At 45.6% G+C, this 26,797-nt stretch overlaps 1 protein-coding gene across 1 annotated transcript in view; it reads right to left on the reverse strand.

Annotated features, from left to right (window-relative positions):
* CORO2A (coronin 2A) overlaps positions 1-26,797 on the reverse strand; it is a 60,128-nt gene that overhangs the window by 13,710 nt on the left and 19,621 nt on the right. The window contains exons 2-3 of the mRNA XM_051641851.1: positions 9,497-9,697; positions 3,241-3,357 (exon numbers count right to left, since the gene is read on the reverse strand). Of these exons, the coding sequence (XP_051497811.1) occupies positions 3,241-3,357; positions 9,497-9,697 (318 nt within the window). The remainder of the gene's footprint in view (positions 1-3,240; positions 3,358-9,496; positions 9,698-26,797) is intronic.

A 26,797-nucleotide genomic window follows, 5' to 3' on the forward strand; every position in this document is an offset into this window, starting at 1 on the left:
AACCAACACTTAAACCTGGCCAAGTTGTCAGCAGAATTATGCAAAGTCATTCCCAAGGGCAAGAAGTAAACCACAGATCTTGCAGATCTTGTCTCCAAACAAACTTTAAGCAGAAACAAGCAAATCTCAAATAAACTTCAGTAAAGAGTTCCAGAAGATGCTATTGCAGTTCTTGATCCAAGCAGTCACCCACTCAACACAACCTGGTAAAAGAACTGAGAACTCCTCTGGTCAGATGACAGCTATAGTACTGTTTGCCCCATAGGAAACTGAACACTTTCCAAATAACACAGCCATTTGTCAAAGTGCACAAAAGCCCATCGGGGTAGCCACAGAGCAGGTGCCCTGAACAGAGACACTGGGCAGCACTGCACTGCACTACAGTCACTCAGCACTTAAAGTATGCTGTCTTATAAGAGCAGCCCTGGGTTCTTCTAGAAGGATGCTGCAGGAAGACAAAAATACTCAGTCCTATAGAATCATAGAATGGTTTGGATTGGAGGGGACCTTAATGATCATTAAGTTCCAACCCCCCAAAATAGGCAGGGACATCTCCCACTAGACCAGGTTGCTCAAAGCCCTGTCCAAGCTGGCCTTGTACACTTCCAACCTCCTTGGGTTGAAGAAGACAATAGAGGAAACCTGCAAAAGGAGCTGAACCTATGCAGATAAAATGAAAGATTCTTTCTCACACTAACTTTAGGAGCATAAGTACTTAGGATGCTAACAGATGATTAACCCTTTGGCTCAATGAAAATTACTGTGCTTTTCACAATTATTTTAGGACTTAACTTGAAACAAAAGGGAAATGCTTTTGGAAGCAGACAGTTTGTGGAAAGCAGCCACACCTGCCTGAGTTTTCCACTTTTAGGTTGATGAGGATCACAGTTTTCTAAACCAAAGTAAGAGAGGCACAAATTCTGGGACCTGCAAGGAAAGATCATGAGCACCCTTCTCAACAGTGTTTATCCCACTGAACCTCTCATAAACCTAAGGACTGTGGGGTCCACTAGCCTCCAGATGAACTTCTACAGCAGTAGAAAGCACCACACTTTACAGCTTCAATAGCTATCACTAAAGGAATGAAGCTGAGAGAGTAAGAAAGAGAAAAATAGGTTGTATTCATGCTGAGAACTGCCTAGAATGAAATACTCACTCCACATGCTACAAAATGGTTGGTAGTAAAAGCAGATAAAAGCCCCTGGCTGGAATCTCAGGATGCATTAAATGGCAGAAATTGCCAATGATTAATGTACAAGAAGCAGCACATCCTGGAGCCAGACCTGCCAGGCCAAGCAGGAACCATCCACAAGCCATCTACCTTTCTGCATCTTGAAGAAAACCTGACAAAGTAAAAAGGCACAAATTTGCCCCTCTAACCACAGGGGAGATGATATTCAGCAGGCTGAATTCATGTGTGTCTGATGCATTTGCCAATGCTACTCAGCCTCTCCTGTGCCCAAAAATACCACTCTCCATACTTCAGCTACATGCCACAGACGATAGCTGTGGTGCCACCAAGGCAAGGAAAGCTTCAGAAAGGCTGGTTTATGGCCAAGATACCTCTGAGGAATGTGAGTGATGGGAAATTTCTACTATCTTCACAGAAGCTTTTGGCCTTCCTCTAAAGTTCCAAGGAGACCCAGCTCAGTAGGAGCAATTGGATGCATCATTGCACACAAGCAGAACAGTGGCTTATGCTAAGGCTCAAAAATAGCAGAGAGGACCAGGCATTTAACAGCAGAGTGCAAGAAAGGCTTTGGCTCTAATGTCCAGCTGAGTGGAAGCAGTGGACACCTCTGGGACCCCAAAAACTTCCTCATACTTCTCTCAGGACAGAGAGAGAGTTGCTGTGGAGATGTCCCAACAGCATACACAATCTGAGCTCCCCAGTACAAGGCAGGGCAAGTAAGATAGATGTTGACCCCGTGAAGTGGGTCCAACAGAAACCACTGAGATAAGAAGGGGATGGGAGCACAACAAATCTGAGGAGAGCAAAAAAGTAAAGAATGTCTTCAGTCCAGGAACAAGAAGGCAAAGGTGAGATCTTCTGGCTCCCTTCAACTACATTGCAGGAAGGCACAGAGAAGATGTAGCCAGACTGTTTGGTGGTGCACAAGAAGAGCACCAAAGGCAATAGACACAAATGGCAATATGGGCAATTCCTGGAGATCAAAAGAGTCCTACTTTCCCTAGAAGGGTACTCAGTTCCTGGAAGAAGAATCCAGTGTCTTCCTGCCACAAGTTCTTTTTGAGACAGCATGAAAACCTGGCATACAGGTTGGAAGATAAATAAAACCCTCACAGGCAGCCCAGAAATTGAAAGAAGCCTTCAAAATAATCAAGAATATCCAAGGTAGCAAAGTCAAGTCACTAGGCAGGAAGGCCAATTCAAAGAGCCTAGATGTCCAATTCAGGAGTGATTTTTGGCAGAGCTGAAATGGCAGAGGGTGTGCACCAAGCCAGGGCTGGAGGAAAGAACAAAGGAAATCTTCCTGATGCTGTGTGGCATAAAATTAATATACCTAGTGGGAGAAAATATGTGTGGGATCTATGGAACAAAGCATAGTAGTTTGTCAGATGTCCTCACGATCAAAGAATTCAACATGATACTTTTGACAGGACATGAAAATCAACCTTTCAGTGGGTAGACATGGCCTAAACTGTCCCTTACAAACTTCCAATTAGTCTGCACCTACACCAGAGTAAAATATGTCACTGCATCTCAATTATACTAGCTTTAGACAAAACACTTTTTGCAGAATAGTATGATACAAATTCCTCAGCTATCCCATAACTGATCCAGCTTGACTTTACAGAGTAAATGAGTGCAGAACCAAACTCAAACTTGCTGTTGATGGAATTAATCTGAAATAGCTGTTCCAGATTATGTTGTGTTGAAGCTTTTATTCTAAAGTAAAGGAAGAGTTTCATAATGATTAAATATAGTCATTTCATTTTTAATTCATGTGCTGTTTTTCTAATGCAAACACACCCAAAAAGACACAGCCCCCCACAAAACAGATCTTCCCCCTTACACTGATTTTGGTATATGATCTGGAAGGGATCACAGAGGCCTGCTCTCATGAGAAAGAAAGAAATCTTACTCTTACCTGACTTTTTTATAAGCATATATATATGCTTTCACATCTCATCCATTGGCCTTTTGGTTTCTTTTTTTCCTTCCCCAAAAAGTGTATTAGGCAGGTAATAAAACAGAGTGCAATCTGATAAACTTACTGTGGCATCTTCTGAACATGAAGCTATTACAAAATCATTGAACGGGTTCCACTTGATGTCCAGAACATTCCCTTTGTGACCACATATTTTGGGATAATGTGGGTCAAGCTTGCCTGTCTGGAAAAAAACAAACATCATCAAACCTAAGTTGAGTTACAAAATTACAAATATTTTCAAGGAAGAGCCATGCCAGCTCCAGCAAAAAACCTATTTCTGCTTCTTATGTTCCAAATGCCCTGGGTGCTTTCTGTCTGTTGAGAACTGAGCTTTTACTGTCCCTGCAAGACAAGTGCTGATGATTCCCACGAAAGTAAAGAAAATATGTGCTCAGGCCTTCCTAACTAGACACTGCTATCAATAAATCTGTACATATGCAGCAAACAAGACAGCTTAAATTAGAAGATAGCATTTGATTCCGATCAAAATAAAACTTAGAAGGGAAACAGTTATGTGTTGAATCTTTCACATTTTTTAAAGATCTTGGGGGGGGAAAAAGGACACAGAATCTCTTACAGAAGGCACCTCTTACAAGCAGGAAAAAATATTCTAGCTTTTATTTTTTTACCCTCACCAGCTAGTATCTAGTTTATTATTTTTTTTTTGTGCCACAAATTAGAGATGCAGTTTTTCTTTCAACAATCTATCTGTTTCCCTCCATTGTTGTTCAAATCCAGCCATTCACTGATTCAATCAGCATTTTGGACTCTCCAAAAAAAAAAATCATATTTGGGTGGCATCTTTATCAGTAAAAACCCTGCACAAAGGGCACTAAGGAGTACTGAGGGCCTTATGCCACACGGGGGCTGTGTTGCACCGTGATAAACCTATACTTGCAGGTACAACCTCTGCTACAAAATGGGTATATTTATTATGTGCTAGGAAGGGTGCTGGGGAATTTATTGACATTGGGGCAGCACTTGCTTCTTTCTTTCTGTCAGGAGCAGAGGAAGTGTGGGAAGCTCCAGGATCCACCTTGCAACCCAGACATCTGTCCAAGAGAAAAGTCAGTCACTTAAGGAAAGAGATGTAGTGGCAAGCTAATGATGCTTACCTACTTACTGTTACTGTATCTGGAAGAACCATAAATCAAAATGAATGCAAATGTGTGCTCTCCTGGAAAGCAGACACTTCTGTTGGTGTACTCGGTGCACACCTCCTGAGGTGGGCCTTCAGAGTGCACAGCAGAGGGGAATCAGTGCTGGTCCTAACCTTGATGTGGCTAGGATGCGATTTTCCCAGCCTTGAAAATGTGTAGTTTTAAATGCAGAACAGAACACAATATGTAACTATTCTGGCTTCACTGGAAGGTTTGTCACATAGACTGGGACTAACCTGCTTTAAACTGAACACCCAGAGGGCTTTGAAATGTAAAATACTGTGCTTTTTTAGATTAGAGTCTAAAACAATGCCCTTTTATAACAGTGACAATGCAAAGTGACTTGGGAAGGCAGAACAGAGATAAAAGCCCTTTAATAAGCAGCGTTTCCCCCGCCCACAGTGTCCTTTTGTAGGCTTCTGGGCTTGGTTTCCAGCTGGCAATTCAACAGGCTGGACAGCCAGCTCCACAGGGCTCCCTTGATCCCCATGGGAACTCCATCCCCTCCCACAGCTGGCTGCCTGTCTGCTCCCCACTCCATTTGGGAGACTCCCAGGCTGCCCTGAGCTCACACTGCCTTCCCCATCCTGCTACTCCCACATCCCTAGAAGGCTCACCTGGCCCTGGAAAAGGAGACTGTGCCCTCCCAGCCATCAGTTCCACCTGTTCTGATGCAACTCTGCAGCCCCAGGACAAGGTATGACCCACCATACATGAACCTCCAGGCTGTCAACCAACTTACATGACAGATAGAATCATAGAATGATAAAATGTCTTGGGTTCAAAGGGACCTCTAAAGGTCATCTAATCCAACCGCCCTACTATAAGCAGGGACATCTCACAGTAGAACAGATGGCTCAGAGCCCCATCAAACCTGACCTTGAATGTCTCCACGGATGGGGCCACCATCACCTCTCTAGGCAACCTGTTCCAGTGATCCACCACCCTCATACTAAAGAATTTCTTCCTAACATCCAAATTAAATCTACCCTTCTCCAGCTTGAAACCATTACCCCTTATCCTATCGTTACTTGCTCTAGTGAACAGGTCTTCCCCAGCCTTCTTACAGGCCCCTTTCAGGTACTGGAAGGCCACTATAAGGTCCCCCTGGAGTCTTCTCTTCTCCAGGCTGAACAACCCCAACTCTCTCAGTCTGTCTTCATCAGAGAGGTGCTCCAGCCCTCTGATCATTTTCATGGCCCTCCCCTGGACACTCTCCAACAGGTTCTTCTTGTGCTGGGGGCTCCAGCGCTGGACACAGTATTCCAGGTGAGTTCTCACCTGGGCAGAGTAGAGGGGCAGAATCACCTCTCTTGATCTGCTGGCCACACTTCTCTTGATGCAGCCCAGGATACTTTTGGCCCTCTGGGCTGCAATTGCACATTGGTGGCTCGTGTCCATCTTTGGATCCACTATTACCCCCAGGTCATTTTCCACAGGGCTGCTCTCAAGTGTGTCTTCCCCCAGCCTGTATTCATACCTCTGGTTGTCCTGGCCCAGGTGCAGGGTCCTGCACTTGGCCTTGTTTAACCTCATGAGGTTCACCTGGGCCGCTTGTCCAGCTTGTCCAGGTGCCTCTAGATGGCATCCCATCCCTCTGGCATTTCAACCGCACCACTCAGCTTGGTGTTATCAGCAAACTTGCTGAGGGTGCTCTCAATGCCACTGTCAATGATTAACAAAGATATTACACAACACTGGTCCCAGTACAGACCCCTGAGGGACATCACTTGTTACAGTTTTCCATCTGGACCATCGACCTCTGAAAGCAACCATCCTGCCAATTCCTTATTCACTGAACAGTCCACCTATCAAACCCATATATTGTCACTCATGGAAAGGTACCTGACACAGTTATTTGCAGAGCTTGACAATAAGTAATTTTTCAATCACTCACTTAATAAATGCTCAGCATTTTTTAAAAGTAGGCAAACACAAGAGTTCCTTGACAAAAAAATACTTCTAGTGGGACAGCTGTTACAAGCCTCCTAGCAGATGTGTACAGGGTAGATTATGATGAGATGGGTCAGCCACACCACTCAGGTGCTCTCCAGAGGGCTCTAACACACCTTGTTCTTACATCATGGTACACCACTCATATATGGTGTTACTTATGTAAGGCCTGAGGGTTCATCACAAGTTTAATTTCATAGTCCAAGCCCCCAGAGAGAGGGGAGCAGAGTTTGTGTCTAGGAGGTCTACACAACCATGTATGTCCTCCCTTTCACACCTGGTGCTGACACATTAAAAGACTGGAGACACCAAGGACTCAGACACAAATATCTCCCTCTCTCTAAGGACTTGGTTTTCATTTTGATATCTTTTTGCTTTACGTAGTCAAGTAATCAAATCTGGTTATTGGAGGAGGAAAAAGGCAGACCTTTGTCTTTCAAAGGAAGGCCATAAAATTGCCCTCAGAGTCAAGATCCTTCCTTGGTACACAGCACACGCACTTTCCCAACCCAGATGTCTCAGACACCAATCTACACCCAGGGCCACACTGTAGGAAAGCAGCTCATCTCACAGGTACAGTGACTGACCCTGTGTCTCCTTGGACTTGAAAGATTTACCAAGGCATTCAGTCTGTTCTGGGCACCAGGCAGCTCCTGTGGCTATAGCCACTTCCCTCCCTGGAGAAATGTGCTGCCATTCCACCCAGCTGGCTTAAATGGCAGACCTTCATGAGGACCTAGCTGACCATTCTCCAAGTGGTGGCAAATACTCAACTAATTCCTCTTCCAGTTGAATGCAAAGGCCTGCTGAAAGGAGGGTATCTGTGGCAGAGAGCTTTTTCCCTGCATAATCTGTGCTGCTCCCAACCTTACTTCCCCCCCAGGCTCACAGAGTAGAAGAATGGCAGAGAAGGTATTTATTCAAGGAGAGATGAGAGGTTAGTGTCCATGACTCAGCAAGAGAGAAGCACATCAAACAAGCAAGGAGGCACAGTTAAATGGAGTGTGGTTGAGCCTGCACTTGTGCACACCCTGAGGCAGGCAGCCCGTCCAGTGGCATATTCAAAATGAATGCAAACAAGCATTGGAGGGACAAGAGCATCTCCCCAAGCAGGTTATTCATCCTCCCTGTAAAGTGAAAACTTCCCTGTCCCAGCTACCACCTCCTGCTTTGACAAAACATGACACCCTGGCTCCTGGGCTTTTCCTCCATACTGAGGCATGCTTGGGATGTGGCTACTCCCTCTGAATCCAGTCAAAAGTAAACATGGATCACCTGTCTCTCATGAGAGGGCAATGCTGTTCCACAAACATGTCTCCAGACCAGGCTGCCTTTGGTGCTCTGGCAGGTGGAAGCATGAGAGACCAGTATGCTGTCATGGGTCACAACCACAGGAGGAGGTGGCAGCCACAAATAACAAGACCAGGAGCACAAGTCTAAGCCTGCCACTTTTCACTAGGTGGCACTAGTATGGAAGGGTAACATTAAAATGTAACTGGTATCACAGCACCCAGATTCAGGGAACGTCTCTCCGTACGTGGCTGAGACTGCTTCCCCCCCACCAGCAAGGATCAGGAACAGGTATTCAGAGAACAGCTGTACAAAGTGCAGCACAGATAGATCCTTTCCCTAATCCACCACTAAAGGTCAACCCCCAAGAGCCTTCCTGAACTAGGGAACAGGCATCTGAACAAACTCAGTTCATACCCCAACTCCTCTCTAACTCCATCTTGTTTTGAGCCCCTTAATCTTTACAGGGCTGTCAGCATCCAGAGCAGTGAGCTCAACATCTGAACTGCTGAATCATTCATATTTACTGCTAATGGGCTGCTCCCTGGTCTCCAGGATCCCCTTCACCACACAAATCAAGACAAATTGCTCCTTCGGTTTCTTTCCCACCCTCTTCACAGTTTCATATATCTCATCTTGCTCATGTCTTTTTTTCCCAGAATAATTGAGAACCAACCTACAAAGTCTTTCCTCACATTAAAGCAATTTCTCATTTTCACTGATGTACCTTGATCCTTTTCTGTATCTTCTAGATCTACCACACCTTTGACTTCTGCAAGCAGTATTTCAGCTCTGAACAGAGCACCTGAGCAGGTGTTAAGAATGGAAGAATTGCTGCTAAAGACTAGTCAAGCTGAAAAGAGGTCAAAAGACTCAAGAATTAATAGTAAGCAGCACAAGGACCTCCAGCTCGTTTTGCCAACATTTTGAGAGCTGGATCCCACACTCACCAGCTGCCTGCTCAAAGGTGCAGCTCTGTGATAAACACAAGCTCTTCAGCCTCACAGTCAAGAGGGCAGAAGTGACTCAGTCAAGAAAAGCAGGGTAGTGGTTAATTTTAGGAGGACTGTCTCTGAACAGCAAAAGCGGTGAAGGAGTTGAATAAACAAAGTATAGAAGGGCAAGGAACTGTGCTAGGTTCTTCAAGCATAGCCAGTTAACTTTCATGCTTAGCAAATATATATTGAAAAAGTGGCATTGCAATAACACCACCAATTAATTTTTAATTAAAGGCCGAAGTTTTGCCTTTCATCTGTTCTGCCCTGATTCCAGAGAGCTCATAATCTCATTTTGAAGTTAATCCGCATTAGTGCATGCCTAATTTTTCAGAAGCAATAAACATCAAACAGTCAGCTTCTCCCTCTCATCAGATTGCTAAGTCATCAAAACCCATACACAGTGGATTTGTTTCTGAAAGGGAAGTTTTTCCAGAATCAGTGCTTGAAAATAAAGAGCTTCATTGCCTGATAACCATGTCTCCATTCTTTCACAAAGGAGAATGTAAAGCAAAACATACTCTCCTTTGGTCACAGCTGAAGACATGCCACTAAAGCACCTTTCAATTTTCACCCTCTGTACCTACTAACTGATTTTTACTCACCAACTGATTTTTACTCACCACTTCTCCTAGGAGACAAACATTTGAACAGCACAGATCCTGTTGATTATACAAGATAGGCAGATGAGGTAGAAAATGAAGGAAGGTGTTAAAAAACTGCAGGCAGAAACGTAAGATGTGTAAGTGCACCCATCCCAAGAATCACCTCCCAGGGCATCTGGTATCTGCCTCATCATTTTGCAATTCAGGTAACAGCATTAACTGAGTATCATCTGGGCAATCTAGCTCCCTAGAAAGCCCAGCTCTCCTCCAGCCACTCAATGTACTCTCAAAAGCCAGCTTGCCTTTGTGGAGCTCACCTGGTGGATTGGAATGACCAGGAAGGCCCCCCCACCTGCACACTCGGTCACCACTGCGATGAAGTGCGGGTTCACAGCACAGAAGTGGTTGTCATGGACGTTGCGGGTGATGGGCACACAGTCGTAGCACTTCTCCTTGCTGGCAGCTTTGCCGTACACATGGCGGAACTTGGAGCTGCGGTACTGTGGGTGCCACGACATCTGCGAGGAGAGAAACACACGTCCCATGACAGGCTTACAGATCCCCACTCCCCTCCTCCCAGCACAGGCTCACCCCATCCCCGATTTGGGGTCCTCAAACAAACCCTCAGCCAGCAAGCAGCAGCCATGCTTTTCTCTGCAGGGCCTCACCCCTTTGGCATGACCTGTCTTTGCAGCCATTGCACATCTCTGATGGAGAGAGGGGAGTGCAGAGGAGATAAGACAGCTCTCTCCATCACCAGCCAGCTGGGCTGTGCAGGCACCAGCAGTCCCTACTGCTGGGACAGGGCCACATGGCAGCAAGTTTAAGAGAAGATGGATTCTGGTAGCACAGAGCTATGGAAGTATGAAAGATACATCTGAGTCAGAAAATTCTGAAAGGTGGTGAGTGAATGAGCCAGTCTGGATGCATGTTTTTTTGAGTCCTCAGGTGGTTTAGGACCAAAAACTAGTCTAGATATTGCTCACATGAAGGGAAAAAAGATGTTTGACAGAACACAGAAATAGTTACAGTGTTACAGCCACCTGTCCAGTTTTTTTTCCACTGACGATGTTCTGCATGTTTAGTTTATAACTGCATCACAGCCCTCTGACCGACAGCATTTTAATGGCGTTTAAATGAGATACACAGAGCATGCTGAACACAAGGATCCATCCCCACAGAGAGCACTGAAGCTTAATGGAACTGATGCAACTGATCTCAATAGGAAACTACCAGTGTTGGGCCGAAAATGCAATTCAGACCATTAACTCCTGCTCTTTCCACGAGACCTAGACAGTAAAAGGCACATGGTAGGGAAGGTCAGAAGATCCTATTGCCCAAAGGAAGGAAGAGAAATTAAGATCAGGCAAGAAAGTTATGTGTAAAAAAGCACCCCATACAATCAGCAGGGAGTATGGGCAAAGCCTGGGAGAGGGCTTGGTCTTGGGCCATATCCATCTGTTTAACATACGTCAGGTGAATGGTATTATCTGTGATGCTGGATCAGTGATACTCCAGTTTGAGAAGGGAACCCAACAAAGCAGCTTTTGAGTTACAGCAAGACTTAGGCTGCTCACTCACCTGGGTAAGCATTTGAAGGAAAGGATGCATTTCCTGGCAGGAAGCCAGTGCTTCAACACCTGACAAGCAGGGGTCTAAGCAATTCTAAACCAAAATGTCCTTGTTGCTGTCACAATACTGCATCCTGCCAGGATTACTATTAAATACTAGGAATCTGTATTGCTAAATCCTGGGCAGTCAAACTGGAGCTTTACAAGCACCCACCAACACAAATATCCACAAAGCTCACATACCACGTCACACTGGAAGATTGGGGCTGTAAATACTAGGACACAAGTTCTGTACTATTCCCTGCCTCCTCCCAACCAACTGGCATAGCTCAGAGTCAACCCCACCTTGGACAAATACACATGCCTGTAAAAAAGTCAATCCCAGTCACTTTCAGAGTAATTTTTGTTGCTCACTTTTATCTTGGCATGTTTTACCTATGATTACCCTGCAATTGTCCATATTCTCAGTTGGTTGAATTTCTTGTGCAGAAAACATTAGGTGCAAACACTCTCTGATACAGTGAGGGCTACCTATCCCAAACAAAAACACAGAAATGCTAGTTATTTGAAAAATAAAGCAGCAATCCTAAAAAGCTAGTCATGGAACAAGCCATGTTCACAGGCAGAAAGAAAGCTAAGGTTAGATGCAACTGGCTAGCCCGCCAAACAGCCCCAGAGGTGCAGCATTCTCATACAACTTCATGCTCATTACAGCTTCAGTGGTTAGGTTTACACCAGGAAAAAACATCACTATATTTTCTGGATGCAGTGGTTCCTTCTTACAGGAGGAATATTGTATTTCCAAAAGGGAATTAATTGCCTGGCTCCAAGGAACTTCTAGCTAAGCTGCTCCTGAGGTGGGAGAGAGTGTGTGTGGTCTGGAGCAAAGCTCCTCTGCAGAAAGGAGTCACCAAGCACACTGGAGATACTCAATATTATGATATCACTCCTAAGGAGAGTGGGAACACAGCAAGATATTGACATCCCATGCAGACTACCTGTAAAATGTTAATGGTGAATTAGGAATAAAGGAAATAAAAGGAATTAAACGCTCAAGTTTGGACAGTGCTTAGGAAAGACAGCTCTCTCCTATTTCAGTTTGTAGAATTTAGGTTCAGCTACCACAGGAATGGACTTCAAAGCATCTACAATTCAGACAGCAGAGCAAAATATGACTGGGAATGTCATAAAATTGGCAAAAACAATCCCAGTGAAACAGTGCCCCTCCTGACATAATGCAGCCACAGCAGAAAGTTCAGTATTAAAATAAAAAATTATTGGATAAAATATAGCACAGAACAGCCTGAATAGGTGCAGCATAAGCAGACTGCATGTGGTACAGTGGGAGATGCTGATCCCAAATAAAGCAGACAAATGGACACTAGAAAATACTTGTTTGCTAGAAGTATGGTAGAGTGCTCTGCACTAGAGGTTGCTCAAGTGATGATATGTCTCTGTCCCTGGAAATACTTTCATGACTTGATTAGACAAAGCCATATCCTCCTTGATTTAATGTTCATAAAAGTCCTTCTCTGAACAGGAGGCTGAACTGGAAAAAAACTAAGAGCACGGTGCCACCAAACCATACTGAAACTTTGCCATTTACAACTGAAAAAGCTCTCACATCTTTACTAAGTAAAATAAGCTTCTGTGTGCACAGCCTGTCTGCTACAAACCCTGCAGTAAGTTCCTCAGCCAGAGACAATCTTCCAGCTAGCTGTTAATGAGTACAACCAGGCCAGGGCTCTGACATATCTCAGCTATTAGACAATGTAAGTTATGGCGCAGACAAGAAGATCCTTGCAGAGGAAAGAGGTCACCATTCCTAGAAGTTCCCCATCAGAGCTCTCAACACACTAAATCCTGTGTTATGTATAATACAGGCCCAATACCAAAGGCAGAGGTGTGGATATATGAGTTAAAAGGACTACAGAAACACTTATCTCCCAAGCAGGTCTCCATTGTGGTCTGCCTTTACCCAGGTTGCCCAGATCTGCCTTTCCACTGCTGTCAGGACAATGTAGGAACCAGTCACAGGCCACTGGTGGCCCTTTTCCATCAGCAGTCCTAACCCAGCCTCTTTGTTCAGCTCCTGTGCTTCCAGGGCAGGACAGAAGGGGCCACAGTCTACAGCTACAAGTCTCTTCCTTGTTCTTTTTATAAAGCAGCAAGTTTCCTAATTACTTCTTCTCCTCCTCCTCCCTCTACCTTCCTAGAACAGAAGGGTTTATTTCTTCACTCCTCATCTGGTACTTCAACCACCTTAATCACCTTTCACACTTCATTCTGCTAGACACAATGCCATATTTGCTCCTGGAAGAAACAATGTGAGTGAGTGCCATGACCCCTCCCCAGGCCTGAAGGGGGAGGAGAGGGACTGGCCAGAGGGAAGAGGGCCATCTCCGCTCCTTCCTCTCACCAAGGAGAGTAGAAAGCACCACAATGATTGCAGAGCTGAGTGAAAAACACTCGTGGCCAGAGAAGAGGAGGAAGGATCGTTTTCACAGCATCTCCCATCTAAGGCTAAGGGACACCGTTCTGGTGCAGTTTACAAAAAGCTAAGGCTTGCCACCTCACACAGGAGCCACGTGAAGGCAGCTCTGCGAAAGCTGTATGAGAGGCAAGGGTCTCCTCATCTTACAGCACAAGGAGTTGCCAGTTTCTGATGTATCTCCTGCTCCCCCAAGGGTCTGTTTCGTAGCCCACAGTGCCATGACACATCTGCATTGTGAAACTGCAGGATGTCTCTTCTGAACACTGCTGTGGTGAGTCAAACAGAGAGCCAAGCAGCAGCCCAGATAGAGAAACTGGGACCAACTGGGCTGGGCAAAATATTTCTCCACAGAGCTACACGTTGGGCAGTTCCTGAGTGCCTGTTTCAGGAGAACAATATAATGTGATCTGCTGCACTCCTGTACCAGGCAGAGATAGCTCGTCTTTCCTCTTTTATTCTTCACCCTTGTGTCAGCTACTCAAAAGAGTTTCCTCATAGAATGGAAACAGCATCCTGTCAGTGAGCAGAGATGGCCACTTTGGGCAGCAGCAGCACTCCCACCAATCATCCACTCTTGGGGCAAACCCACCTTGAATCCTCTCACATCTTGGCTGAGTCCTGAAGCAGAGCTGTCCCTGCCATCTGCACAAGGCCTCCATAAGATGACACCCATGCTCCACTTCAGCTAATTTCACATCAAACTAATCCACCCAAGCTGTGCCACACTGATGTATGTTAGGAGGCAGTTCTTCTTTATGTCAGTTATTAATTGAAATAAGTAAAATGTTGGGGGGGAAATGACATTTGGGGAAAAATCACATAAAAGAGAACAAAAGGGACATGCAGAATAAAAACAGGGCCTAGATAACAGTGAAACAGTAAAAATTAGACAAAACCAGATCCCAATTACAGAAGAACACACCCCGAGTAGTCACCAGCCCAGCCTTGAGACAGGCCTGCAGGACAGATGGAAGGGATGGAAAGGAGCACTCTCCATAGCTTGTCTTGGGCACAGCCTTGAGTACTGGGGGGAAATGTACTGAGTAATTTAAATCACCATATTAATATATTAATGTTAGAGATACTTTCTCACATTTTGGAGTATGAAAGTAGCATTTGTGTTTCAGGAGCTGAGTTTGCTTTGTGGAACATCCCCTGCTCCCTGTTTCTTTGCAGAACTAGGTATTAAAGCAAATATCTCAACTCTGTGTATGGATTGGTTTCTTGAACACCAGGTGTTGGACCCCACAACACTCTCACTGCTGAGGGCAGAGGGCAGTGAGGGGCTGCAGCATTGTCCTAGCCGATTCCATGGGTCACAGGGAGCTAGATACAAAATCCTCTCTAGAACAGGAGGCAGAGCCACCTTCGTGAGATCCTCATCTTTCCGTTGGAAGCAGGAGATGCTGGTGTGTGAGTAACTTCTCTCAGCTCTTCTAAAGCTGCTGAAGGTCTGGCTGCACTTTCCCCCAACCTCCCCTGAGTTGAGGCCCCACCAACTGCAGGACCTTCTCACCAACATTCTCCTGGCCCTGGTCACTCAGGCTCCCCCTTCCTGAGGTAAAAGGCAGCTGGATGAGATACTGACAGCAGCAGGTCTATGTCTGATCCCCCTCTGGTCACAGTGCCAGGCAGAGCCCTGGGCATCCAACAGCTCCCTTGCCTCATTCCCGGGTGGTAGGATCTGCTGGGGGTCTGCTCATTGTTCTCTGCAGGGTCCTTCTTTCCCATTTTTAAACATTCCCTGCTCTCTTCTCTTTCAGTTTTGCCAGTCACAATTACATGGTTTCCTTCCAGGTTTCCTCTCCATTACTGCCCTCCATAATGCAGGACACCATGCAAAAGAAGCTGACCACTGTCCGAACATTCAGGGTTTGGTTTAGGAATGTTAAAGCCCACCTGGAGTTGAGTATGACAAGGTATGTAAAGGGCAACAAGAAAGGTTCCTACAGGTACCACAGCAGTAAAAGGACAACTAGGGAAAATATCACCCTGCTGAGGAATAGGGCAGAAGCCTTCATGACAAAGGACCCAGAAAAGGCTGAGACACTGAATGCCTTTTCACCTCAGCCTTTATTGCTAACATGGTCCTTAAGCTATACAGGTCCCCTGAGACCTGTGTAAAGTCCAAGGCAAGCAAGACTTGGATGTAGTTTATTTCAGTAATACGAAGACTTTTGACACTGTCTCCTTATAGGAGCCTCATAGACTAATGGATCATGTAGACCACATAAGCAGACACTCAGGTAGCCTGTAAACTGGCTGAACTCCTGGGTTCAAAGGCTTGTGAAGAGCAGCATGAAGTCCAGCTAGAGGTAAGTTTCCAGAGATGTGCCCCAGGAATGGACACTGAGGTCAATGCTACTTAACATTTTCCTTCATGATCTGGGTGATGGGGCAGAGTGTATCCTCAGCAACTCTGCAAATGACAGAAAACAGGCTGATGCACCAGAAGGTAGTGCTGCCAGTCAGAGGGACCTCAACCAACTGGAGAAATGGGCCCATAAGAACCTCATGAAGTTCAACAAGGGAAAGAACCAAGTCATGTACTTAGGAAGGAATAACTCCATGCACCAGCATATGCCGGATGTCAACTGTCTGGAAAGCAGCTTTACAGAAAACAACCTGTGGATCCAGATGGTCAACAAGTTGACCATGAGTTTCCAGCAATGTGCCCTTGCAGCAAAGCAAGCCAATAGCCTCTTCTGAGCTGCATTAGGAGAAGTGTTGCCAGCAGGTTGAGGGAAGTGATCCTTCCCTTCTACTTGGCACTGGTGTAGTGCACCTGGAATGCTGGGTCCAGTTCTGGGCTCCCCAGTACAACAAAGACATGGATATACTAGTCAAGTCAAGGTGAACAACAACAAATAAGGGACTGGGAGCCTCTCTCATACAAAAAGAGGATCAGAGAGCTGGGACTGTTCCACTGGAGAAGAACAGGTTCAGAAGGATCTTATCAATAAATACCAATAGCTCAGGAGGGGGAGTAAAGAAGACAGAGCCAGACCCTCCCCACTGATGCCCAGGAATATGACAAGAAGCAATGGGCACAAACTGAAATGCAGAAAACTTGATTTAAACACAAGGAAATGGTTCTTTGGATTTTTCCTGTGAGGGTATTCAAACACTGCCACAGGCTGCACAAACACACTGTGGAGTCTCCCTGTTTGGAGACACTTAAAACCTGACCAGACATGGTCCTAGGCAAACTGCTCTAGTTGACCCTGCTTTGGGCAGAAAGGTTGGATTAGATGGTCTCAAGGGATCATTTCAAACCTCAACTATTCTGTGATACCATGATTATAGGGCCTCTGCATGTCAGCCATGTATATCTTGTACTGTTCTAAAAATGCTACTGGCAATATACCAAGACATACATTCATATTATTTGGACATTCAACCCAATAAACCTGAGGTTTGTCTTGCAATCTCAGCTCTCCCATCTGTTCCTCTGACAGGAAGTGATCACAACACATCTCTTCCCCACTCCAAGAAAACTACTGTTTGCAGAGGCAACCATTTTCAAAACTGTGCAAAGAGTAACTGATATAAGCAGTGGGGGAGAGAAAGTGAATGAAAACATAACAGCATTTTTTTAAAAATCTAGGACTGTTATGCTTTCCCTGGATACAGGTTAGCTTTCTTCCTGTCCTGGAGGACTGGCCCCAGTGTAAAGGTCTCTCCTTGCACAACAATGTCTGAGCAGGGTGTACCACTATGGGCAGAGCCCAAGGTCCTGTAAATCCTGGTTATGGAGCACCAGGTAAGGCCTGAAGCCACAGTCCAGGGATCCCCAGTTCACCTCATCTGCTTGTGGGGCAGCAAGGAGCCAGTGTTCCCACAGCAGGGGTGTGCAGAACATCCCTGCACACTGGGCAGTGCCCATGGGCACCATATGCCCATCTTGAAAGGCAGCTGGAGCTGAAGTCTGGGTCCTCGCATCTGGTCAAGCAGGGAGAAGATGCCCCCTTACTGCTTAGGGCTCTGGTGCCGCTATCCCAGCACAGAGACTGATGCTAAACTGGCAGAAGGATGAAGGACTAATGGCTCTCTGACAGCATGGCACAGAGCAATTTGTGTCCTGGAAAAAGACAGCATAGCACTTCCAATCCAACAACCAGCCTCCTGCTTTCCCTCCCCATCATCCTGACCCCATTCCCAGTATCACCAGTCTCTCTGTGGGGGGAGATGGAACTGGGATGGAGGGACACTCTGCAGATTTTACTAGTGTTCATATGTTTCTAACCATACAGCTGACGAGAAGAATGTTTTTAGCACTATATCCCCCCTCACCCAGCTCTCAAAGACCAAGGCCTGGGACTTTGTGGATGTCACTCCCACCACTTCCAACAAAGAACATTACAAAGATGTTTTTCTAAAGCTAACAAGAGGTCCTGGAGTAGGATACAGAGATCCCTGTAAGCACTCCTCAGATCTTTGCTTACAAGGTTGCACCAGGCAATAAACACAAGGTTTTCCAGGTTGGACAGCCCTTAAGGTAAACCTCTGGAGATGTCTTCAATGTGCAGGATAGAGTACAAGCTTCACTGAAATACAGACCTGCAACTAGCCTTACTGTTTCTGTGTATGCACAGGTTAAGTCACAGGTGCAGCAAGCACAGTCAGCAACAGCTCATGCACGGAAGACCAGGAGGGAATCAATCTAGAATTGATCTGTTAAGTCTGCTGCTTGCAAGACCTTTTTTTTGCTTTTCTTTTTTCTTTTTTTAAGACAGAGTCATATTGTCCTTGGCTCAAAAGTTGAGTCTGATATGATGAGATAAACCAGCAAAGCTGTAGCAATTCTCAGCCCAGTGCTCAGAACAGGTGAGATTACTCTTCCTGACAAGGTGTCCAGAAAACCACTGGGGTACTTTGGTAGCCTCAAGCACAGCCTACTCAGCCCCTTCCTGTTCACCAGACATGAACATTATGTGACCTATAAAGAACAGACTGTTAAATATAGAGAATCCAGGTCCACCACTTTTCTTCAGAAACATGATGCAGCAGCACTGAAAGGACTTTGCTCTGCTTTAGCTCTAACTCTTTTACGAGGTTGTTTATGAAAAGTTAGCTTTGCATGACTCATTCATGAAACCTGACTGCAAAAGACCTAGGTCCTTGCTGAAGGTGTGAGCTCCTAAAAGGGTTGTGAAATCTCAGGATGCCTGCAGCAGTCAGAAGCAGTCTTGGGAGAGCTACACTGTGGCATAGTTATTACTCTCCAGGAAATGTCAGACAAAACAAGCAGGCATATGCATTTCCAACTGGCTGAACATGTGCCTCACCATAGGCCAGCATGTTCCCGCTTGCCCTATTGCATTCCACTTACCCTAGGATTACAGATTTGCCTGCATAGTGCATGAAATTTGCGAATTCTGGATTAACATCTCTTGCTCCTAGACAAAATAACAACTTGGAAAATGTGAAATATGTTTGAGGAAACCCAGACAGATGGTAGCCTAATCCAGATGCAGCTGAGAGAACCTCCTCCTCTAGAGCACAGTATTTTGTGAAAGAGTCACAGCAGCCAGGACAGTCCTAATAGTCTAGAAGCTCAAGATATTGGCAGCACTTTATTCTGCCTTTTACCGTCTTTGATATCCTTGGCATCTTTGTTGTCTTGGCATTGATAGTGCCAGGAGCTGGAGGATGTACAGACCAGGGAAGATGTTTTCTTTATACCCTGAGGAAGGCCTGAAAGAAGATTGATGGGGACCTTATCTCCTGAAAATACCAGCTCTTGGGTGTGGCATGCACTGCTAGGAGCTGACTCCTCCAGCACACACTCCTGAACTACTTGCGTTCTGGCACTTTTAGTCCCATCCATTAGCTGCTCTCTCTTGCTCAAAGAGCAAAAAACAAGAAAATGAACCTGGGGGAAAGATGGAACTTAAAAACCAAAGCAAAACAAAAAAAATAGGCATTTCAGCAAAATCAGATCATAAAAACTATCTGATGTGGGTCAAACAGAACACAGATAGATGTGGGTCACATCACAGCTGGAAGCAGAGAGAATAGGAATGTCTTTGGCAGTGACGAGATCCCCTCAGCTCACCCAGGGAACCACAGCCTGGCAGTGCTGACTACACCCCAAGTAGACACCAGCCCAGCCTTGAGACAGGCCTGCAGGACACCTGCAGGACAAATGGCAGGGATGGAAAGGAGCACTGCCCATAGCTTGTCTTGGTTACAGCCTTGAGCACTGGGGAAAAACACTAGCTGAAATCACTGTTTTAATCTATTCATGTTAGAGATAAAGTTCTTCCTCGTGTTTTTGAATATAAAAGTAGAACTTGTGTTTTGGAAAGCTGAGCTTGCTTGGATAATGAAGCAAGTATCTCGACGCTGTGTGGATTGGCTTCTTGCACACCAGCTAACAGACCCTGCTTTGGGGACAACCATGTGACAGTGTCACCCTAGGAAAGGAGGAGTAGCTATGAACCAGACCTCGCTTCAGTCCTCTGTGAATTGGGCATGTACATTTCAAGCAATGGCTGGATGCACATCATAGGCTGTGCTGCAGCCAGTTCGGGCCGCGAGGAATTTAGACTACATTAAGGTCAGATAGGAGATGGGTTTGCAACCTGACCAAGGAGTTAAGGGGGCAGGAAATCCCACTTAGCATGCCCAGCTCCTGTATTGCACACTCTTCAGTGCGTGACAGTCTTCTGCTCTTTCCCAGTACCCAGGGACCAGTAAACTCCAAAGGACCCACCATCTGCCACCCAGCATTTCCTATCATGTCACGCACACAAATGGAACAGTGGATTCTCACTGTGGGAGGCGAGAGGTGACACCAGAAGTTGTTGGAGCCAGGTGCACCATGTGTCCTGCTGCTGGCTGCCAGGAAGGACACTCATTTTCTAATTCCCAGGTTCACAGAGTAGAACTGCCAGACAGGCCCCCATCCACCAAACAGATGCCAGGGGCTAAGAACGCATGACTCCTTCTGGAGCCAAGAGTGTCCACCACCATCCATCCTGATTCAGCAACTGGCTTAGTGTCAGTGACAATTTTCCACTGACTTTATGCAAGGGGAAAGGCTAACTAATCCCATCATTTACCAACCTGGATGTTCTCTGTGAATGTTCTTTCCTTCCTGCCCTGAAAAAAACAAGCAACACATCATGTAAACTGGCTCTGTGCTGAAATACTTAACTGTGGCATAAGCTGTCTGTATTTCCAGGACAGAAACAATACTCAACAGGTGAGCAGAAAGAACAACCCTGGACTGTGTGCTCAAGTCCCACTCCACATGCCTGCACTGGAATTTCAGTTCAGCTTGTGTTTTCCATCATGAGCAACATGAAGACCAGGAAAGAATTCAGCTCTGGGTACTGCTCATAGGGAAGGTGCCAGACAGGTAGAAGAGAATTCAGTGGAAAGTGGTACGGACCAGTGATCAAAGGTGTGTCATCTGCTAAGAAATCCTAAAAGCTTCAGGGTGGAGATGATGGAGGGAAGCCCTGACAGAAGGCTTCAAACATGGAAAATGTTGCTACAAAGTAGGGATGCACCCAGTGTGTATCCACCCAGTATGCATCCATCAAGACGCAACTCCTTGACTCCCTCTCTCCCCATGCCAACACATACTACCATTTCACTGACTCAGTGCTGTAGAGGGGAGGAGGGTCACTGCAGACTCCAGTGCTAGAAATAGGCATCCTACTCCACCAGCTCCTTTATTCAAAGCCTTTTGTACAAGTTTCATCCAAACTAAGTCTGTGCAAGCACAAGATCACTGCCTGTAGAGCACCACATTAGATGACAGGTCTCTTACAAGACTGTGAGGAAGCAGGGCACATAAAGGCTGCATGAACTGCAGAAGCTGCATTCTGTTCAGCAAATGCAGAATTTCTATGCCAAGTTTGTAAGCTCTATCAGAAAGCTCTCTGGCCCTGCCAGACTTCAGGTAAAGGGAGAAGAGACTGCCTGTCTTTTCCTCCAATCTCAGGACTATCACAGTGATCAAAGGACAGGCAGAGCTCTTCTAGAGACCAGAATCTGGAACAGCATCTCCTGAAGGTAGAGACTTGCATCCTCTCCCCATCCAAACATGCACAGAGATGCTCACACTCCCCAGAACACTTTATGCCTGGGCTGAGAGACTTCTGGTTCACCACGCACAACATGGATGGTTCATGCCACTCATGTTTTTTGTTTTCTTGTACTACTCACCTCTGAGCAGAGTATAAAAACATGCCAATTAATTAATAATGGTTATGTTTGCTTCACCGTCCCCCAGTTTCACACAAGAAGCCTCCCTTGAGACCTGAGCTCCATGTGGCCTGTGTAGGCCTCCTGCATGAAAGCTGCCCTGCCACCAGGAGACACAGGCTGAAATGCAGCCATACCTCTGGAGAAAGCACATAACATGGCAATCTTCCAAAACATTTTTAAGTGCTGTTTTCTATTGTTCATAGGCAGCTTTCCAAACTCTGCCTAAAGCTCACCTGCTACTCTGAAAAGCACTTCAGATGTTCACGTGATCCAGACTAGCATGTCAGACTGTCTTCCTCCCCTGTCCTTTTTGACAGGAAATCAAGAGAACTGACAGTTTTGAAGGAGTTTTCTGAGTTCCCAATCTCCTAAAAGTTAGTGATAATTTGAAAAGCAGAGGGATGAACAGAAAAAAAAAATTCTCATTCCTTCTCCAGCATGCAGAATCAAAAAGAGATAAAAAAGGGAGAAAGGAAGGAATGCAAAAGTTAAGGGAGCTTTTGAGCATTACAGTGAACATTTCCATCTGAGATGCCATGAAAACTTTTTGTTTCCATTTTCTCTTTTGGAATGCTAAACTTATATAGGTAATGCTTTTTCCCATTCAGACTTGTAATTTTTAGTTATGTTTATATGGCCAAAAAACCCACAGGTCAGCCTTGCTACTCTGTTGAGAGTATTGTTTGCAAGTATCCAAGGAGAGTGCCACAAGAGATTCAAACTTCCAACTCCATGCAAACAAGCAGACTGAAATGAGCACAATGATCCACAACTAGAAGGCTCCACAGAAGACAGAAGACACACATCCTCTTTTCAGTCTTGTATCAGCAGTTCATTAAATAAATTTTTTTACATGCACACAGTTCCAAGTAATAAAATCAAACAAAAGCAAGGATCACTGGCCTTCCTGAAATCTGCCTAGCTCCATGATTTTCTATGGCCCTTTACCTACTACTGTCTTCAACTCAGTTTCATTCATCTTATCCTTTCCTCTCCTGCTAAATCCTCCCTCTTCTCCTCACTGTCCTTTCCTTCCATATAGCTGATCCTCTCAAAATTCACCCCTCCTCATCCAAAAATTAATAATGTAACTTGCTGCCAAAAGACAAGAAGACTAATTCTGGGAGACTCAAAGGCCCTTTCAGCTATCTTGTCTCTGCCAACGGGAATCAGATAATATTCAGAGCCAGATGACGATGGCAAAATGTACATGAAGTCAGATTCAACACTGCCCAAAATGGAACACGAGACATGAGAAACAGGAGACACATTCACATTTTTTGTACTCCAGGACTTGTAGAAAGGAAGAAGTTAAATGCCTGATTTTAAATAAGACAATTAATAGATCATGAAATACAGCTGGTTTTCTGCCTCAGAGCCAGCTCTGTGCACTGTAAATTTCATGATATGGCTCCATATGGAGCAGACTGTGCAAGAGAGATCCACAAAAGTACTTCCCTGCTCCTGATTCTGTGGTCCCCATAATAGATTTAGCTCCCAAACCAGGCTTGTGCAATCTTCACACAGGCACAAGGTCTTGGTTTCAGTGTTTCCACTTCAAGAAACTGCTGGCCCCTCTTCTGATCAGAGACAGGTGTGCTTCTTGCTGTATCTTGTTTCCTGCTTAATCTCAGCAGGGGAACAGCTGTTGAGCAGGCTGCTCCAAAACCTTCTGCTCTTACCTAGCCAGCATCAGGACACAGCTGGGAAGCAGTGCAGTACATACATCAGATCAGCAAGGTCAATATTACTCCTACCTCCTGCAGAAGATGTCTGTCACCTGGATGTGGCAGCAGGGGTCACATACAAACACTTTCACTGAGAAAAGGCTGCTCTTAGCAGCTGACTAACCAACCAAGCCAACTAAGTCCCAGGTCCACCCAGCAAGACTGGGATGGTTTTGGCAAAGACAAATACATCACATCATTATATTTACTCCAAATAATGCCACTAATGCTTCTCCCACAGGGCAAAGATCTCCCTCCCTGTGCCTGAGTACTGCAAGCTACATGCTCCAATATACCCTGCCTGTGCAGTTAAGCAATAGCATTCAAAGTCACAGGCATTGAAAAAAAAAAACAGTTTGCAGAGGAACTTCTCACTTCCAGATGATTTTAAAACTTTCAACTTCACACAACTCCACCTTCACTTCTCACCCTTTCTACTTGCCTCATGAAGAGGAAAGGCCAGCAAGCAGTGAGAAAACACAAGCTTGTTGTGCTAGTCCGCAGGTGCCACTTTCTAGTTAGGAGTAAACAGTGCCAGGTTTCAATTTCCCATCCCATGTGTCCTTTTTTACCATCAGCTTTTATGGCAATAAAACGGGTTTCATCAGAAACAGCAGAGTGAGCAAATGTGTCCCTCTTGCTAAATCAAATCTTGTAATAAGATACAGCTTTCTGCAAGCAGCACACAATCATCCCGTGAGGTTTTGAAAGACGGTACAGACTCTCTCACGCTAACGCAGACCAGATTCAAGCATCAGCAGTCAGGCCATTGGAGCAGGCTCTGGTCCAGCCATCGTTCATTCTACCCCACACAAATATTCACAAGTGATTTCACCAGAGCAGTCAGCTCTTCACACCTCACCACATTCCCACCCTCCTCTTCAACTTTAATCAGAAGCAGCACCAGTAAAGGACAGTTTTATGACAGATATTAGTGAACAAGTATCTAGCTCAGAGCAAGGCAACCCCCAGCAACACATCAGTAGGACTGCACCTTCCTCTAGCTGTGCCTTGCAAACCCCCAGGAGGAAACACCCTCACTCTCCTAGTACCCTCAACCACTCCCTTTAGGTTGAACCACCCCCAGATACTTCACCCCATGACTCCCCATGCATGGCCTGAAGAACCAGGAGTACCTTCAGAGACACCAACCTCCTCTCCCCAGAAAGGATGCGCCAGCAGCCTGAGGAAAGCCTGCTGGGTTGGGGTGGTGAGTCTCTTAATGGTAAGTCACAAGTGTATTTATAATTACCAAGTGCTGTGCACCACCAGGCAGAGAGGCAGCACATGGTTTGTAGCCCACAAAGAAACCCGAGGAGACCCCTCAAACACCAAGGGAATTACTATGCTGTCAGACTGTTCCAAGAGGAGGTACAGGCTTTGCCAAGGCACCCCTTTGCTCCATTGGTTTGTGACCATTCTTTTCTCATCCTAATAAGCAGCTCTTGCTTCCTCATGATCAAAGTCTGTCACAAAGGCAAGTGTTCCTCTCTCCGGCTAAATGACACCTCATTTATAAAAAGCTCTTCCCAGGAGAATGTACATCAATAAATCAAAGCCAAATCCTCATACAGCTATTCAAACCTTGTGTTGAAAGGGTCATGTTGTCCTTTTTCATTTTAAGCATTCCTTGTCTTGGGGTGTGAAAGGTTTTGGGTAAGGCTGTATGAAATACACTGCTGTCACTATGGAGGAAATACTGGTAAGAACCGATCATTGAGATTAACATTTAACAGGTTACCTTGCCTTAAGCTATGCTCACACCAGGCAGTGGTGCTGCTCAGGCCATCTTCCAGTCCTCTGGTATCTAGGAGGTTGTTAGCTGGTGGACTAGGAAGATGCAGGGGTCACAGCAGATAATTTCAGCTTCTTTCTTAAAGGACATGTAAACTTTTTCTGTTACCCAGAAAAGGCAGAAAGCCTGAACTGCAATTCTCTTTCGGCTCAGGAAGTAGTTCCAAAAACAAATGAGGAAGCTGGTTCCAAAGGAGTGAAAGAAGCAGCAGCTAAAATAGGTAAGTCCTTGTAGGCGGCACAAAAATATTTAAGAGCACTATACTGGGAGTAAGAGAGTTAAAGTCGCAGCCAAACAAAAAACACAGAGAGGGGTTCATAAGTTTAGCCAGATGTAATACAAAGAATTGCAACTAAAGGGATGACAAAAAATTTCTAAATGGCACAAAAGCTACAAAATCCTTTCTCAAGCACAAGCACAAAAGGATTTTGAAGGTTCACCTCCTGCAAATTAGAATGGTCCATTCCAAAATACAAAAAGACATGCAAAGGTAGCAATAGACCTGTATGGATGAACCAGGACATCTGCATAAAATTCAACCATAAAAAGGATACACACAAGAGGTGGATGCAGGGAATATAGAGTCACTGTCCAAAAATGCAGGGCTGGGCTTAGGAAAGCTAAATCCCACTAGGAGTTGGATCTGGTGAAGGATGTGAAGGGTAACAAGAAAGGTTTCTACCAATACATCATCAGTAAAAGGATGATTCGGAAAAATGTAGGCCTGCTGAGGAATGGGAATGAAGACCTATTGAGAAAGGGCACCAGAAAGGCTGAAGCATTGAATGCCATCTTCATGTCATTTTTTACTGCTAAGACCAGTGTTCAGGCATCTCAGGCCCCTGAAAACTGTGGAAAGTCCAAGGTAAGGAAGACTTACACTTGGTGGAGGAGCATAAGATTATGGAACACTTAAACGCACTGGACATGCACAAGGGCCTGCTGGGATACATCCTTAGGAGCTGAGGAAGCTGGCCTATGTTGTTGCAAGGTCATGCTTGGTTCTGAGAGGTCATGGAAGCTGGGAGATGTCCTTGAGGACTGGAAGATACTGCCTTTATCTTCAAAAAGGGTGTCATGGTTTGGGCCTAACACAACAACAAAGAAAACAGCCACATGGCCACTCACTCTACTCCCACACACACACACTCCAGGACAAGGAGGACAAAGCACAACTAGAAGCTCATGGGTCAAGGCAAAGGACAAGGAGGGTTCTTCACCAATAAAGGTCATTGGCAAAACAGACTCAACTTGGCAAAAAATAATAATTTAATTTCACACTAATCAGATGCACACAGGACGCAGACAACATAAAGAGCAGTGCTTACATGTCACCCCACCCCTCCCTTCTTCCTGGGTCCAAATCACTTTGTTCCCAGTTTCTCTCCCTCCTTTCCCCCAGTGGCTCAGGGGGACAGGGGATCAGGTTTAAAGTCAGTTCATGGGTTGGTGGTTCCTGCCGTTCCTTTGTCCTCAGAAAGGATTCTTTACAGTCCTTCCCTGCTTCCCCATGAGATCCCTCCCACGGGAGAGAGTCCTCCATGAACCTCTGCTTCATGAGTCTTTCCCACCAGGTACAGAGCTGTCCCAGCCTGGGCTTCCCACAGAGTCACAGGCTGCTTAGGGGACAGTCACCTCCCTTGGCACCAGAGTCTTCCAAAGCTGCATAATCCCAGTCCACTGGCAGCAAATCCAAGCCCACTGGCCAAGTTAACCCCTCCTGGCACCCCCAAGGAATGCTACACCACGTTCCTCCAAGATGCAGGGGGCAGTCTGCCATCTTGCCATAGGTTGCAGGAAAACTTCTG

This window comes from Apus apus, chromosome Z, assembly GCF_020740795.1.
Source record: "Apus apus isolate bApuApu2 chromosome Z, bApuApu2.pri.cur, whole genome shotgun sequence".
In the NCBI taxonomy this organism is placed as follows: Eukaryota; Metazoa; Chordata; class Aves; order Apodiformes; family Apodidae; genus Apus; species Apus apus.